Raw genomic sequence first — 17,495 nt, 5'->3', positions numbered from 1 at the left:
TTAATGTGTGCTTTTCCTATGGCACAATTTGTAGAGGAACCCTTCTAATTTCCAACTCAAGTCTGAATAGCTTCTGCAAACTGTTTAATGGGTGTCAATTTTATATCATGCTAGCAAACTCTCCTTTTAGCAATCTAGTATAAGAGCAGATCTACGCATCTTAGAAGCAACTGAAGAAAATGAAAGCTTTTTAAAGACAGAAGCAACGAAGGCCAGGGAATAGCATTTAGATATGCTGCTAATCAAACTGCTATCTAGTTGGATCTTGTGTTTGCAGCTATAGCTGTGATCACAAAAAAACTGATTTCAGTCATTGCTCTGAGTAAAAAAGCCAATGATTTATTTATTCACTTTAGGGGAAGAACAATATCACTAGATAAAGTAAAAGCATCACACCAGGCAGAAATTAGGTTGATATTTCTAATTTTTCAAAAAGTACATTTCCATTTATTCTCCAGTGAATTCTGCAGATTCCTATTCCCAGAAATGCCCTCACCAATACTGAAATCTATCAGTTTTCAGTGTTCCTAGGGAACTATGCAGAAGATGACAGAATCATGCAGCATACTCAGCAGAAGCCTGTAGTTCTGAGTCCATGGCCACCAGCCTTGCCAGGCTAAGTTGCATGCCTTGCCTTTGCTAAGCTCCATTTTCCTACTGTGGTTTGAGCCTAACTCCACTCTCCTTGGATTTCTATGTGCTGCCCATCCTGGATGCTGGTCTTCATATTTTCACCACTAGCTAGGGAAGTGACCTCCATCTGAATGGACCCTGTAGACAGGGATCTGGTTTTGAAATTCCTAACCCCCAAAATTCTGGCTACAGGAATGGAAAGGAGGGGCCCGAGACCTTCCCTGGTTGCCCCACACATCCAGATGCAATAGCTTTCTCTTTAGAACCCCAGCTACACAGAGACTTGGCAGAAGGCCTTGTGCTGAAAGAACATAGAGGGGCTTAGAAGACAGTAAGTAACAGTAGGCTCATGTAATCCTCAGGAGCAATATATAAGTAAGGTGAGGGGCTCTAGATCACAGATGAGGACCCTGTGGCTGAGAGGCTATGTGTGTCCTCAAATTCATAGCTGTCTCTTATTGGCAGACCTGGTAGTGTTGGTATCAGCTTTCCTCCAAAGCCTGTGTTCACCCTACTCCACTAAGCTGCCTCCTGATGCATCTGGAATAAGGCTTTCCACACACACACCAGGAGAACAGACCAACCCCCACAGCGTTGGCTCTGAATCACCTAGTTGACCCACGAGGTAAACCAAAATAAAGTCTGACGGGTATTTTTTTCTCAAAGTACCTTAAAGCCAGATATAGAAACTGTATTTAATGGACTCTTGTTTACTCTCTCCCTCCGTTGTTAACTCATGTGGTTTTTAAATACTGTTACTCACATTCCATTTTCATGCCCATCTCTAAGCATTTTTTCAGCCGGCAAAACTGACAGCGGTTCCGATGATGTTTATTGATGATGCAGTCTTGGTTGCTCCGGCAGCTGTAGGTCAGATTTTTCCTCACACTCCTTTTGAAGAAACCTTTGCAACCTTCACAGCTGACAGCCCCATAGTGACGGCCTGAAACAGGAGAAAGACACAAATATTTTGTGACTATATTTGTGCATTCACCAAAGGGGTGATCTGCCACACTTCCTGAACAAGTCTTATGAAAGTGATGGGTGCATATACTGTTAGGTGCCATGTGACCTGAGCATTTAGCATACTGGCCACACCCTTCACATAATTTCTCTACAATCTTTCAAGTAGCCTTGTGACTTTATGATGGAAATACTGCTCAGACAGGTTGTATGGCATCTGGCAGATGGCATGACTTTAGTGCTCTTATTATACAAATGGTCCAACATACAGTAGGAGCTCACAGGTGATAGCTGAACTCTACTGTCCACTTGAACACACCTGGGTCCTAATCCTGGAGGTCTGGGCTTGTGAAGCGGCTTAGGTCTCCTGTCCTGCCAAGAGTGGCACATAGCAGACATGTGCATGTGTGGCTTTGGTACAGAGGGTCTCACTCCTGCATTTAGCCCCTCTGATTCACATCCTGGTTCCTAAACCTCCTGCAGGGAAGCGGGATAGGCACAAGAAAAAGCATGGGGACTGTGACTGCTGAAGCCCACAGTAAAGGAGGGTTACCGTATGGCTCACCTGGGCTAGCTTACTCAGAGCTTTCTAGAAATACAGTTCTAGGAATACATTTATTAAACACAGTTCATTTTTCTAATCTTGTTTACTTTGGTGTCTGTAATTTTTTATTTTTGATACACTGTAATTGTTCATATTTATGAGGTATAATTCAATGTTTCAATACATCCACATGTTGTATAATGATCAAATCAGGTAGAGTGACCATCACCTTATGCATTTATCATTTCTTTGCAGTAAGGACATTCAAAAGCCTTTCTTCTAGGTATTTTATGATACATAATACCTTATTGTTAGCCATGGCTACAGTGCAATGGAACACCAGAACTTGTTCCTACTACTTAACTGTAAGTTTGTAGCAGCTGGTCAGTCTTTCCCAACCATCTCTCACTTTTCCCCTCCCCAGTCTGGGTAACCATTGTTCTACGCTGTTCCTATGGTATTAATTTTTTTTTTTTTTTTTAAGGATTCCACATATGAATGAGATCATGTAGTATCTGTCTTTGTCTGGCTTATTTCACTTAACATGATGTCCTCCTCCACGTTCATCCATGTTGCCAGAAATAGCCGGATTTCATTCAATTTTATGTATTCCACTGTGTATACATACCACATGTTCTTTATTCATTCATCTGCTGTTGGATACTTAGGCTGATTACACATCTCGGCCATTGTAAATAGTGATTCAATAAATGTGGGAGTGCAGGTATTTTTTCAACATAATGATTTTATTTCCTTTGGATATAGATCCAGTAGTGAATTTCTGGATCATATGGTAGTTCTATTTTTAATTTTTGAAGAACCTCCATACAGTTTTCTATAGTGGCTGTACTAATTTACAATCCCACCGACAATGTTTAAGTGTTCCCCTTTCTCCACATCCTCCCTAGCACTTCTTTTCATTTGTCTTTTTAATTGTAAACATTTTTTCTTTTTTTATTTTGAGACAAGAGTCTCAGTCACTCAGACTGGACCGCAGTGACGTGATCTCGGCTTGCTGCAACCTCTACCTCCTGGGTTCAAGTGACTGTCGTGCCTCAGCGTCCTGAGTAGCTGGGATTATAGATGTGCGCCACCACACTCAGCTAATTTTTGTATTTTTATATGATTTTATCAAATAAAATCTTATACTTTCTTTCTTATACTGGCCACACCCTTCACATAATTTCTCTACATGAAATTTTTATAAGAGTTTATAAAATATAAAATCTGATAACATATATATATCTTTTTAAAAATTTATTTTTTAAGACAGAGTCTTGCTCTTGTTGCCCAGGCTGGAGTGCAGTGGTGCAATCTCAGCTTACTGCAACCTCCGCCTCCCGAGTTCAAGTGATTCTCCTGCCACTACAGGCACCCACCACTATACTCAGCTAATTTTCGTATTTTTAGTAGAGATGTTGGCCAGACTGGTGTCAAACTCCTGACCTCAGGTGATTGCCTGCCTTAGCCTCCCAAAGTGCTGGGATTACAGACATGAGCCACTGCACCCTGCCAAAAGATATTATCTTATAAAAATACAAAAATTAGTAGAGACGGGGTTTTGCCACATTGTCCAGGCTGGTCTCAAACTCCTGGCCTCATGTGATCTGCCCGCCTCGGCCTGCCAAAGTTCTGGGATTATAGGCATGAGCCACCAAACCCAGCCTGATTATAGATATCCTAATTGGAGTGAGGTGGTACCTCACTCCAATTTGCATTTCCTTGAGGATTAGTGATGTTGAGCATTTTTTCATATAACAGTTGACCATTTCTATGTCTTCTTTTGAGAAATGTCTATTAAGATATTTTGCCCATTTTAAAATTGTTTTTGTTTGTTTTTGCTGTTAAGTTCCTTATATATTCTGGATATTAACCCCTTGTCATGTGTACAGTCTGCATGGTATCTCCAACTTTTAACTATCACAGACATTAGAAAGTACCCCCAGCTGGGTGCAGTGGTTCATGCCTATAATCCCAGCACTCTGGGAGGCCGAGGTAGGCAGATCACAAGGTCAGGAGTTTGAGACCAGCCTGGCCAATATGGTGAAACCCTGTCTCTACTAAAACTACAAAAATTAGCCAGGCATGGTGATGGGCGCCTGTAGTCCTAGCTACTCCGGAGGCTAAGGCAGGAGAATCACTTGAACCCAGGAGGTGAAGGCTGCAGTAAGTTGAGATTGTGTCATTGCACTCCAGCCTGGGTGACAGAGTGAGACTCTTGTCTCAAACAAACAACAAAAAAAGTGCCCCCTCCTTCAGTTTAGTTTTGCTATTCAGAAAGCACTTTCACATACATTATTCCTCATTTGTTTCCAGCTGAGACTGACCACGGACATGCTCTTTTGATTCTGTCTTGTTTGTATAATCCAATTTCATAGCTACATTGCCAAGAAGGATACATTTCACAGGATTACCATTTATGGTGGCTACAGAGAATCCCATTGTTCTAAGCTCTAGTATGCAAAACCATTTTCCAAGTGTGCAAAACCATTTTCCAAGTGTGCAATTGGAATAACAGTCTTATTCTTTTAAGAATAGTTGTGGTAAAGTGCCTTCTGTAATATTGTTTTTCCTTTCTTTGCAGTGTATTTCCTTGAGTTCTCTATCCCTTTGAGTGACATTAATATCAGGAGACTGGCACCAAGACCCTGTGACTAGGCCTTTCCTTTAAGCTAAGAAGAAGACTGACAAATGGGGAAGTCAAGCAGATTCTGTGGCCCTTTTGTTATGTTCATGCTTCATTTATTTGTTCAAAACTTTGCAGAGTGCCTTTCCTTGCTGAGCAAGAAGACAGGAATACATGGTAAGACATGATTTTTGCTCTGACATTCTGATGGGGAAGACAGGCCTCTAAAGAGTGAATTATAGGAGTATGCAACAAGCGATTAGAGAAATCTCTAGGAAGCGGAAATCTGAATCAGTGGCTGCACTGTCTATCTACCTACTGGGGTAGGTGAGGGCTTCAGAGAAGGGGTAGGATGGGCTGGGTTTACCAAGACAAAGGGTGGGAGCAGAGGCAGGCACCACTGGCAGAGAAATGGTGTCACCACCACAGAAGGGAAATTGAAGCTTCTGATCTTCTATAGATGCTTGCCTGGGACTGTCTTACTAAGAGGCTTGGTCCAACCTCCTTTTTAAAAAACAAAACAGAAACAAACAAAAAACTAGGACTACGAAGTGTCCAACATTCCTGTGAATTTTGTGACCAGAGAATAAAGTGGAACCAAGCAGCCATCTTAGAACACACACCTGTGCCCTGGTACTGTGTTCTTATCAAATACTTCTCCATTCCTTCCTGTCTGCCTCACTAACCTTCTATGGATCCCCACCTAGTACAAGCAGACCAACACTTGAATTTTTGGGCCAGGTATCTTCTTCAGTCTCACTTTACCCAATTGTAATCACAGAACCCCACAAGCTCTCTCCCAAGGACACCATGGGTATAGACCTTAAACTCTAGGCCCTGTTTCTACTAGCTGAAATGCCCTCCTCCTGCTTCAATCACTGTGTACATAATCACTAAGTCTCCCAGATGTGACTGCCTCTGTGGAGCCTTTCCTGATCCTGGGATTCTAGCTGGAATCACATGCCTCCTCCTGCTTCATTACAGCAGTATTTATAGTGGGTTATAGTGAGGGGATGACAGAGATAGTTACAGTTAGGATGAACGGGGATTATACAAATTATATATCTTGTAAAATAGCAAAGTGCTGTACAAATGTTAATGAGATTAAAGAATACATTTTTAGCAGCACATACATACTACACACTCAACCAAGATTTACAAATCATAGAAATTGTTTCTTGACTTTTCCTTTTGATGTCTAATTACCTGACAAACTGCCTTATTTATTTACATCACTACCCCAGTAGGAAGAGTGGAATTCGTATTTGAAACCTAGAAACCTACAGAAAATGATCTTTCTAAATTAACTACCACCCCACCTCACAACTGTTACTTCATGCTGTTGGCCCATGTTAAGTGCCATTATAACCTGTAATTACATACCGGAGGCTTTGTCACCACAGACCACACAGTATTCTACCACCTGGGGCCGCTGGACGTCCGTCTTCCCCAGTAAACGCTCCACAGAGGCAGAATCCGTGACAATCTGAGAGAAACCAGGAAATAAACAGAGATGCCAATTAAAAACCAGATCACTGCCAGGTGTGGTGGCTCATGCCTGTAATCGCAGCACTTTGGGAGGCTGAGGCGGATGGATCACCTGAGGTTGGGAGTTCGAGACCAGCCTGGCTAACATGGTAAAACACTGTCTCCACTAAAAATACAAAATTAGCTGGGTGTGGTGGCATGCGCCTGTAATCCCAGCTATTTGAGGCTGAGGCAGGAGAACCACTTGAACCTGGGAGGTAGAGGTTGTAGTGAGCCAAGATTGTGCCACTGTACTCCAGCTTGAGCCACAGTGAGACCTCGTCTCAAAAAACAAAAAAAACAAAAAAACCAGATCACTAAGCAAAGTGATGTTTAACTATAAATTCTCAATGTTGGGTTTCTAAATAGGAGAACTCTGGACAGAACTGGGAAAACTCCAGATGACAACTTAATCTGACACCCAGAATGGCTCTGCCACTCATCCGTACTGATTATCAGGTGGGTGGTTTCCCAGGGTCAGGCGCTGGTCTCCACTGATCTACTCTTCTATCTGGCTACTACAGCCACCCAAAATTGCAGGCCGTGTGGGGAATTACACACAGGTGCTTCAAAATAAAGATATTTAAGATTCTTCCCATAAAACAACTTGAATGTATGCAAAGAGGTGTATTGACAAAGAAATAACCAAACTTTATTAATTAAATAACTAGGACTCCTATTGAGGCAGGTGGTGGTGAGCTGAATGAGAACAAATGAGCTTTGAAACCGGCTATCTTCCTTTCCCTCATTTGTGGTGATTTTCTAGGTGAAGCAATTCATCTGGGAGAATATTATAACTGATATCAGTATGAGAAAGTGAAAATAGCTATTATTTTAAAATGTACTTGAATTTGAGCCAACAATAAGCCTTAAAATTATTTATACATGGTAGGTACACATACAGAAACCATTATGTAGAATCACCTCTTGTGAAACATGCAACAAAATCAACAGCCATTCTTTCACAGACAAGGAGTACTCTAAAGAAGGAGGAAGGAATTCTGATTTCAGATGATCACAATGTACTCCGGGAAAGGAAGGATGAGACAGTATTTACTAAGTGCAGTTTAAGGTGTCTAAAAGAACAGATCTAAAAGCTGAACATATTAAAAAATTCTTCCCTTCCTTAAGTTTCTTCATAGAACATCCCCACCCAAAACAGAGATTCTTAGTGGCATTAATTAATTCAATAGCCAAAATGTGGAAGCAACTTATATGTCCACCAACAGATGAAGAGATACAAAAAAATATGATCTATATATACAGTGGAATATTACTCAGCCTTTAAAAGGGATGAAATTCTGACACATGCTACAACATGGATAAAGCTTCACTTTTATGCTGGGTGAAACAAACCAGTCATAAAAAGGCTGATTTCGCTTATATGAGGTACCCAGAGTAGTCAAATTCATGAAGGCAGAAAGCAGAATGGTGGTTACCAGGGGCTGGAGGAGGGGGAGAGGTACTGTTCAATGAGTACAGAGTTTCAGCTTAGGAAGATGAAAAGAGTTACAGAGCTGGATAGTGGCACAACAATGTAAATCTACTTAATGTCACTGAACTGTACACCTAAAGTTGGTTAAGATGGTTAAGTTTTATGTTATGCATATTTTATGAAAAATGAAAAAAAAATTAAACACAACCCTGACAAAGCATGTTCCGTGTTTGGCCATCATGGGATACTAACCTTGAGTCTCTGTTCTCTAGGTGTTGGGTATGGAGATTCTATGCTTCCCAGCCTCATGCTGAGAAACAACCCTGCTTTCCTTCAACGCTTGTTGTTTTCCTTGATATAGACGTCCTCAACCCCATCCTACTTTGCCAGAGCAGGAAGAACCAGGGCAGAGATAGAGATAAGAATTCAGGGTCCCAGAGCGATTAGTACACAGTGGCACATAAAGACAGAATGAAAAGCTGGCGCCACAGACCTGATGATCTGGACAAGTCAGTTCTTTGCTGGCTGTAGTTAGCCCTAGGTGGTGCCTTTAAAATATCAAGGGCTGCCACTTGATGGCCTTAGGTAAGAAAAATTCTCCAGTGGCCTCAGTGCCAGCTTTCTCAAGCTAGTCTCCTGTGGCCACTGACTTCCTGGTTGTACTTCCATCCTGAGTCTTACAGTTCACTGTCTTCTGGGCCTTGCCACTGGTTTGCTGGTTTATTACTCTGGCCAAACCGGCAATTTGCCATGTTTGCAGGTCCCCACAGAACTTTCCACGGATAGATTTGGCCTCCACAGCAGATGTAAGAACAAGTTCAACAGCATAAATGCTGAAACAAATACCTGTTCAAAGGCCTTACCTGGATCCTGCCAGGGACGAGGTTGTCTGAGGTGGTGAATATGAGTTGCTTGGCACTGGATGTCTCTGGGGAAGCCAGGATCACCTTCCCAGTTCCAGCTCCATCTGGGCTGGTCAGGATGAACTGCTGTTTGGGGGATCCAGAGGCGTCCACTGCGGTGACTATCTGGATCTTCTGTCCTGTCTGCTGGTCTGTGACAATCTATAAGACACAACATGGAGGCTGCTCTCATGGAGTGTCACAAGACCCATGCATTTGCAGGTGATGCTCAAAGTGGTGACTGCCAAACACCAGCCCTTGAATTAATGCTGTCTAACATGCGGTTTCATCAGTTCATGGTGAACTGAGAAAAATAAAACATAATAGTGAGCTTTTCAGAAACAAATTTTTATAAAGCTAATTTTAGTCTAGGACTATATCTTTTCTACTGTTTGCAGAATTAAAATGCCTTTTCTTTTATGAAATAAAGGCAATAATAAGTAATAGATGATAGGTTTAACTTTTTGAAAAGTCCTTGTATTCACTTAATAAAAAATGTAGGCAATCCTTGTTCTTTTGAAATGCTACTGATCTGCAAAATCCAAAAACCTGGGAATGACTGCTTCAAAGACGGCCTCTTTCGAAAAGGTCCTGTAAATAATATTGCCTTGAGAGAATTACAGGGAGACCCTTGTTGAAACACACTCAACTCACCATTGACTGACCACCCACCTCCTTCACTCCCACTTTCTGACTCTGAGATCTTTAAGAATAGCGACTACATCTGATTCACTGCTACATCCCCAGGCCCAGCACAAGGGCCAGCACGTGGAAAGAAGACAATAAAAGATTATAGGATGCACTGAAGGCAGTGGGCACTGAGTCTGGAGAAGTCTTGACCCTTATTCCTCTGGGAGTTCTCACTCTTCAAAAGCCTTGCTCTTCACATAGTCCTTGTCTAATTTCATCAGTCACCACAAATAATAGTTGCTATGACAAGAACGACTCTCTTATTCTTGTTCATGAAGTTCTTTGAAGTTGTTCTAATCCCCATCCTGCCTCTCTCCTACGCCAGGTGTTCCTGGCTTGCAGCACTGCCACCTCTCCCTCAAGAAACCAGCAGACCCTTGATCTGCTGCTGCTGCTGCTGTGCTGGGTGAGGGGAAATGTGCTATGTTGCTGGCTGGAACTCAGTTTCCTACAGCACAGCACAGCACATTTATGGGCAGATCTAGCATCTGTACCACCTCTTGACAGACTTTTGAAATGGAACTCTGACCAGGCATGGTGGCTTACGCCTGTAATCCCAGCACTCTGTGAGGCTGAGGTGGGAGGATCATCTGAGGTCATGAGTTCAAAACCAGAGTGGTCAACATGGTAAAACCCCGACTTTACTAAAAATACAAAAATTAGCTGGGCATAGTGGTGGTTGCCTATAGTCCCAGCTACTAGGGAGGCTGAGGCAGGACAATCGCTTAAACCCGGGAGGTGGAGGTGGCAGTGAGCCCATATCTCGCCACTGCACTCCAGCCTGAGCAACAAGAGGGAAACTCCATCTCAAAAAAAAAAAAAAAAAAAAAAAGAAATGGAACTCTAAGGTTGAGACAACAAACTCATATAGTCTAACACAACGGTTTTGCTGATTGCAATATGGAAAGCAAGACAGTGTTGACTGGCTCAAAATAAAATGACACAGGCAAGAAAAGATTCAATCACTTAAACGTTTATTGAGCACCCACTATGAGTCAAGCACTGTTCTAGGTACTAGGAATAGGGACGTGAACAAAAAAAAGGTCCCACCCTCATGAAACTAAACTTCTAGTGGGGGAAATAGATTGTGAACACTGGATATGAATAAAGAATATCAATCAGTGTAAATGCCCTGGAGAAAACAAAAAGCAGAATAAACAGAGAAAGCATGACATTGGGAAGAAGGCTGGGATGCATCTTTAGGACGAAAGACCTCTCCGAGTGAGCGACACTGAGCAAAGACTTGAATGAAACACAAGAGGAAACTATGCAAAAATGTGGCAAAGCTACAGGACACAGCTGAGTGCAAGACCAGAGAGGACAGCACAATAGGACGACAGATACAAGATTGAATTCTCAGCTGATTGTGGGACAAACCCCAGTATATCATCATTTCCAACTGAAGAGGCAAAAGATCTTTAAGGCTCAAGAACAGATTTGGAGGAAATAAAAGGAAGAACTTTTCATTGTTACAACCTGTGGCATGCCTGGAGTCCCCCAGACACATAAAACATGAGACAGAAAACCTTGTGAAAAGAATTATCTTTAAAAAAACTTTCCTACCCAAGGCTCAACTGAAAGACTGCAGACACGAGCTAGTTGACACAGTCTCAGCTGCCACAGAAGGGGTTCTTGCCTAGATAAACAAGTTGGCCTTTGGAAGCCCTTATAACCTTGAGCTCTGTGAGTCAAATGTCTATCAATTTTTTTTTTTTGAGACAGAGTCTTGCTTTGTCACTCATACTGGAGTGCAGTGGGATGAAAATGACTCACTGCAGTATCAACCTCCTGGGCCCAAGCAATCCTTTTGCCTCAGCCTTCTGTGTAGGTGGGACCACAGGCACGTGCCACCACATCCAGCTAATTGTTTTAGAAATTTTCTTTTTTTTTTTTTTTTTGAGATGGAGTCTTGCTTTGTCACTCATACTGGAGTGCAGTGGGATGAAAATGACTCACTGCAGTATCAACCTCCTGGGCCCAAGCAATCCTTTTGCCTCAGCCTTCTGTGTAGGTGGGACCACAGGCACGTGCCACCACATCCAGCTAATTGTTTTAGAAATTTTCTTTGTAAAGATTGAGTCTCATTTTGTTACCCAGGCTGGCCTCAAATTCCTGGGCTCAAGCGATCCTTCTGCTTTGGCCTCCCAAAGTGCTGCGATTAGTCATGAGCCACCAATACCGGCTCATGTCTATCAATTCTTACTTCCTTCCTAAACTGTTTTCCCTGTTAAGAAATGAAATAGTTATGTGATTGACAGGGTCTTCAATTACCAACTGAAACCAAGGCAACACTAGTAATTCCTCTGCCCTTGTGTGTTCAGAGATGACTCCGTGCTGTGCCTGAGCACACACAGGTAACTAGCATGTAATTTCCTTTTATGCTCTTCTCCAGTCACTACGGTTGAGGTATGGCAGGTATGGGGCCAGGGTATGATGTTGGGAGGCAGAAGTGACTGGTTCCAGACAGGCACAGCAGCTCTTAGTAGCTGTATATAAAATACTCCAAAGGCTCAGAATATTGTTTTTTTTGGGAGAGGGTGTTGTTCTGTTACCCACGTTGAAGTGCAGTGGCACGATCCTGGCTCACTGCAGCCTTGACCTCCCGGGCTCAAGCCATCTTCCCATCTCAGCCTCTAGGGTAGCTGGGACTACAGGTAAGCACTATCATGCCTGGCAATTTTTGTTGTTGTTGTTCTGTAGAGATGCAGTCTCACTATGTTGCCTAAGCTGGTCTTAGACATCTGGGCTCAAGTGATCCTTGTGCTCTGTCTCCCAAAGTATTGGGATTATACGTGAGAACTAATGCACCCGGCTAGATTATTATTTTCTTTTTTTCTCAAAGACTCACACTCATAAAAATTCAATGAATTAGTAATAATTTTTGGGTTTTTTATCTTCTCTTTTTTTTTCTTTGAGACAGAGTCTCTCTCCGTCATCCAGGCCGGAGTGCAGTGGCACATTCTCGGCTCACTGCAGCCTCCAACTCCCTGGTTCAAGTGATTCTCCTGCCTCAGCCTCTCGAGTAGCTAGGATTATAGGCATGTGCTACCACGCCCAGCTAATTTTTTTGTATTTTTAGTAGAGATGGGGTTTCACCATGTTGGCCGGGATGGTCTCGATCTCCTGACCTCATGATCCGCCTACCTCAGCTTCCCAAAGTACTGGCATTACAGGCGTGAGCCACCGCACCTGGCCAATTTTTGTGTTTCTTAATCTTCACCCTCCTAAGACATTTGTATCCTTCATTTAGAGAGATCATTTCCATGAAAAATCTTAAAATGCAGGCAGAAAAAAAAATATCCCGAATACCCTACTGGAACACAAAGGTGACCATCAGACAAGACCTTGTTAACAAACACTAACAGATAGATTCCTATTTAATGACCTAGAGGAAACACTGCAAGGATATATCCAAGCTCATTAAAATTTAAGTCAGCTGTGGAGGAGAGGTACTGTGTATAGAACTGTACCCCATGAAAAGATATATTGCAGCCAGAATTCCCAGTATCTATTAATATGATCTTACTTGGAAGGACGGCCTTTGCAAATGTAATCAGGATAAGATGAGGTCATACTACATTAGGGTGGGTCCTAATTCAGTGACTGGTCATCACTCCAATCTCTGCCTCCATGGCCACATGGACTTATTTTCTTTGTAAAGATTGAGTCTCATTTTGTTACCCAGGCTGGCCTCAAATTCCTGGGCTCAAGCGATCCTTCTGCTTTGGCCTCCCAAAGTGCTGCGATTAGTCATGAGCCACCAATACCGGCTCATGTCTATCAATTCTTACTTCCTTCCTAAACTGTTTTCCCTGTTAAGAAATGAAATAGTTATGTGATTGACAGGGTCTTCAATTACCAACTGAAACCAAGGCAACACTAGTAATTCCTCTGCCCTTGTGTGTTCAGAGATGACTCCGTGCTGTGCCTGAGCACACACAGGTAACTAGCATGTAATTTCCTTTTATGCTCTTCTCCAGTCACTACGGTTGAGGTATGGCAAGTCCATGTGGCCATGGAGGCAGAGATTGGAGCGATGCAGCTACAAGCAAACAAGGAATACCAAGGACTGCTGGGACCCACCAGAAGCTAGGAAGAGGCAAGGAAGGACACTCTCCTAGAATCTTGAGAGAGCATGGCCCTGCCAATACCTTGATTTCAGACTTCTGGCCACCAGAAGGTTGGGAAAAATGAGTTTCTATTGTGTTAAGCCACCAAGTTTGTGGTAATTTATTGTGACCGCCTGGGAAACGAATACAAGAAGCAAATTGTATTTAATTTCTTTACTTGCAACAAAAGTTCTTAACTTCCAGGCCGAGCACTGTGGCTCAGGCCTGTAACCCCAGTACTTTGGGAGGCTGAGGTGGGCGGATCACGAGGTCAAGAGATTCAGACCATCCTGGCCAACATGATGAAACCCTTGTCTCTACTAAAAATACAAAAATTAGCTGGGCATGGTGGCACATGCCTGTAGTCCCAGCTACTGCGAGGCTGAGGCAGGAGAATTGCTTGAACCCATGAGGCAGAGGTTGCAGTGAGCCAAGATTGTGCCACTACACACTCCAGCCTGGCAAGAGAGCAATACTCTGTCTTTAAAAAAAAAAAGTTCTTAACTTCCTGAGTGTAAACTATAACAACTTGGGGAAAAGGGAGTAATGTCGTGTTTTCTGTGATTTTTAAGGCCCCCAATAGCCTACCTATACAGTCAGAGCTGCTATGCTTGTTGTGAAAAGGTGAATTTATTGAGCAAGATTGGTATGTTAGTGAATAATTTGCATATAATGCAGATTTTGTGTTTATGTGTGGTTTCTTCCATGAGTAACACTAGGTAAACAGAAAACAACATTTAGCTGAAGTGATCCATGCAGGAATACTCAGTACACATAGTATGAATCACATTTAATCCATCTGGTGATTTCAGGTCACCCTGGGTCCACAATTCACAGTAACTCATGAGATGCAATCCTCCCTATACCTACCTCCACAAAGAAACTGCAGGGTTTTTTCAAGGTAAAGTGCCGTATTTATTAGTCACTATGTATTTAACCACTTGCAGGTTTTATTAGATTCACTATCTGTTTTTTAATGTGTTACTGGCAAAGTTTTTGAGTATTGTGCCACTAATCTCATTTTTCCCCAAAAGTCCTATGGTTTTCACTACACAATCCTGGCAAAGTGTGGGAATTTTCAGGAACACACGTCACATTATAGCAGTATTAACTTTACTAAGCTAAGGTCCTCTCTAGTTCTAATCCCAAAGGACTATGGAATGATCTGACACACCACCATTCTCCCCCATGTTACCCACTCTGTTCCAGCCAGCTTAACATCTCTGTTGTAAAGAAGAGCCTGCCAACAAATGGCCTGAAGGCGAAAACCAGCCACTGGATAACTTGACTATCCAAAAAAAAATTTTTTTTTCCTTGAGATCAGGTCTTTGCTCTGTCACCCAGGCTGGAGTGCAGTAGCACGATGTTATCTCTTTACAACCTCCACCTCCCAGCCTCAAGTGATCCTCACTTCAATCTCCCAAGTAACTTTGACTACAATCTCGTGTCACCATACCCAACTAATATTTGCATTTTTTGTAGAGATGACATCTCACTATGTTGCCCAGGCTGATCTTGAACTCCTGAGCTCAAGTGATTCACCTACCTCTGCCTCCAAAGTGCTGGGATTACAGGTGTGAGCCACTGCGCTCAGCCTCCTAAATTTTTTAAAAAAAACTAGTTGCTAACATCCAAAAACTGAGTATTTCCCATAACAATCAGATTTATAGTTCTCTTGACAAACTGGAAGCTCACGTCATCCTGGGCTCAAGTTCTCCCCATGGTGCCAGGTGGCTGGAGCTGGGTGTGGGTTGGCTACCCCTTTAGATGAGGCAGTCTCTCCAGTCTTGGCAAAGAGTGGGAATTTTCAGGAACACACATGTCACATTATGGCAGAACTGACTTTACTAAGCTAAGGTCCACCCCTATCTTCATCTTGCCACCTCTTTCACTGTAAACACCTGAGACAGGGCTTGGTGGCTACAGACATGAACAGAATGCTTGCTTTACTACTTCCCAGCTGTGTCAACTTGAAGCAGTTACATAAGCCCTTGAGGTCCATTTATATATCTATGAAAAAGATGATTTGGAAAGTGAAATGATACGAGTGTGAAACTGCTTGGTACACTGCCCAGAACATGACAGGACCTTGGTAAAGTATTTCTTCCCTCTAAACTCTGACATATTCCTTTCCTCATTCAGCCTTGTCTTAACCTTTTCATCTTATCAAATTGCTCCCGTTGAAAAAGTCAAGACATTTTACCATGGCTTACTCACTCTTTCATTCATTCCTCAAATATTTACTGAGGGTCTACTTTGTCAGGCAGTGTGCTAGACAGTGGCATATGAAGATGGCTCCTGCCCTCATGAAGCTTTTAGTTCAGTGGAAGAGACTGGCAATAAACAAGGAAACAAACCAGTCAGTAAACAATTTCAATCTATGGTACAAGTTATGAGGGAAAAGATCAGGTTGGGGTAACCCTGAACAACAAAAGTACTTAACTTTAGAAAGAGAGGTCAGGGAAAGTCTCTGTGACAAGGTGACGTTTAAGACAAGATTTGGGCTGGGTGGCATGGTGGCTTACGCCTGTAATCCCAGCACTTTGGGAGGCTGAGGAGGGCGGATCAGCTGAGGTCAGGAGTTTGAGACCAGCCTGTCCAACATGATGAAACCCTGTCTCTACCAAACAAAAAAAAATACAAAATTAGCCAGGTATGGTGGCGCATGTCTGTAATCCCAGCTACTTGGGAGGCTGAGGCAGATGAATCACTTGAACTTGGGAGGCAGAAAGTTGCAGTGAGCTGACACTGTGCCACCATACTCCAGCCTAGGTGACAAGAGTGAAACTCCATCTCAAAAAAAAAAAAACAAAAAAGAGCAGACTCAAGGCTGAGAAGACAGCAGCCAAATAAATTTTAGTTTTCTCAGCAAAGAGAAATTTTCTGGCATATGGAAAGCCCTAGGGGGAACAAACTCTTGGGAACTGCTATCAAGCCCATGGACAACCAGCATGGCCCAAGAGCCTTAAGAGGGAGGTAGGATGACCCTGCTCCATGTTGGGATTTCTTTCTGAGTACAGTGAGAATCCCTTCTAGGTTTTGTCTGCCCACCCAAAACCAGCTCTTCGGATTTCCTATACTATTTATATATACACACTCACCCACCTACCCACTCATATACATAAACACAATTTCCTATAGTATATATAGAATTTACACATAGACTATATATTAAGTTTATAAGATAGGTCAGAGTATATTAGAGCATATCAAAAGATAATAGCAAAGAGACTGACTAAAAATAAAAAGGGTAAAAGGAACCTTCTTTAAAAAAGTTTTGTAAAAAGGTAAACAAGTCCTGACCTTTGCAAAAAGATAAACAAATCTTTTGCTTAAGTATAAATTTTAGCTGGTATGAATAGCTTTGAATTATTATTTTATTTATTTTTTTGAAACAGGGTCTCGCTCTGTGGCCCAGGATGGAGTGCAGCAGCATGATCATAGCTCACTGCAGCCTCAACCTCCTGGACTCAAGCAATCCTCCCACCAAAGCCTCCCAAATAGGGACTACAGGAATGCATCACCATGTCTGGCTAATTTTTAGTGTTTTTTTTTGTAGAGACAGAATCTCACTGTTTCCCAGGCTGGTCTCAAACTCCTGGGCTCAAGTGATCAGCCTTCTTCAGCCTTCCAAAGTGATGAGATTACAGTTATGAGTCACTGTGCCTGGCCTAGATGGAGGATATTAATCCAAATATATCAATAATCACTCTAAATGTGAATGATCCACATGCACCAATGAAAAGACAGATTGTCAGCTGGGTAAAAACACAAGACCCTTGTGAAATTATATAGGAAATAGGAAAAAAAAAAAAGGGAAAAAAAAAATCAAGCTCCCCCAATACATACTGCCTACAGGAGACCCATTTTATGTATAAAGACACAGACAGATGCAAAATAAAGGGATGCAGTAGCTGACAATGGTGCACATCTGTGGTCCCCACTACTTGAGAGGCTGAGGCAGGATGATAGCTTGGGCTCAGGAATTTGAGGTTGTAATGCCCTATGATCCTGTCTGTGACTTAAGTGCCCTTCAGCCTGGGCAACAGAGCAAGGCTCTCTTAAA

The 17,495-nt window shown here is 42.5% G+C and overlaps 1 protein-coding gene across 7 annotated transcripts in view; it reads right to left on the bottom strand.

Moving 5' to 3' along the window:
• NR2C2 (nuclear receptor subfamily 2 group C member 2) overlaps positions 1 to 17,495 on the bottom strand; it is an 84,138-nt gene that overhangs the window by 17,710 nt on the left and 48,933 nt on the right. For all 7 annotated transcript variants that reach the window (XM_017505069.2, XM_017505071.2, XM_037730124.1 and 4 more), the window contains 3 exons: positions 8,592 to 8,792; positions 6,150 to 6,252; positions 1,397 to 1,576 (listed from right to left, as the gene is read on the bottom strand). In XM_017505069.2, coding sequence (XP_017360558.1) covers positions 1,397 to 1,576; positions 6,150 to 6,252; positions 8,592 to 8,792 — 484 coding nt within the window. The remainder of the gene's footprint in view (positions 1 to 1,396; positions 1,577 to 6,149; positions 6,253 to 8,591; positions 8,793 to 17,495) is intronic.

The sequence above is a fragment of the Cebus imitator genome, unplaced genomic scaffold (assembly GCF_001604975.1).
Source record: "Cebus imitator isolate Cc_AM_T3 unplaced genomic scaffold, Cebus_imitator-1.0 Scaffold332, whole genome shotgun sequence".
Taxonomy (NCBI): domain Eukaryota; kingdom Metazoa; phylum Chordata; class Mammalia; order Primates; family Cebidae; genus Cebus; species Cebus imitator.
This window is presented reverse-complemented; position numbering and strand designations above follow the sequence as displayed.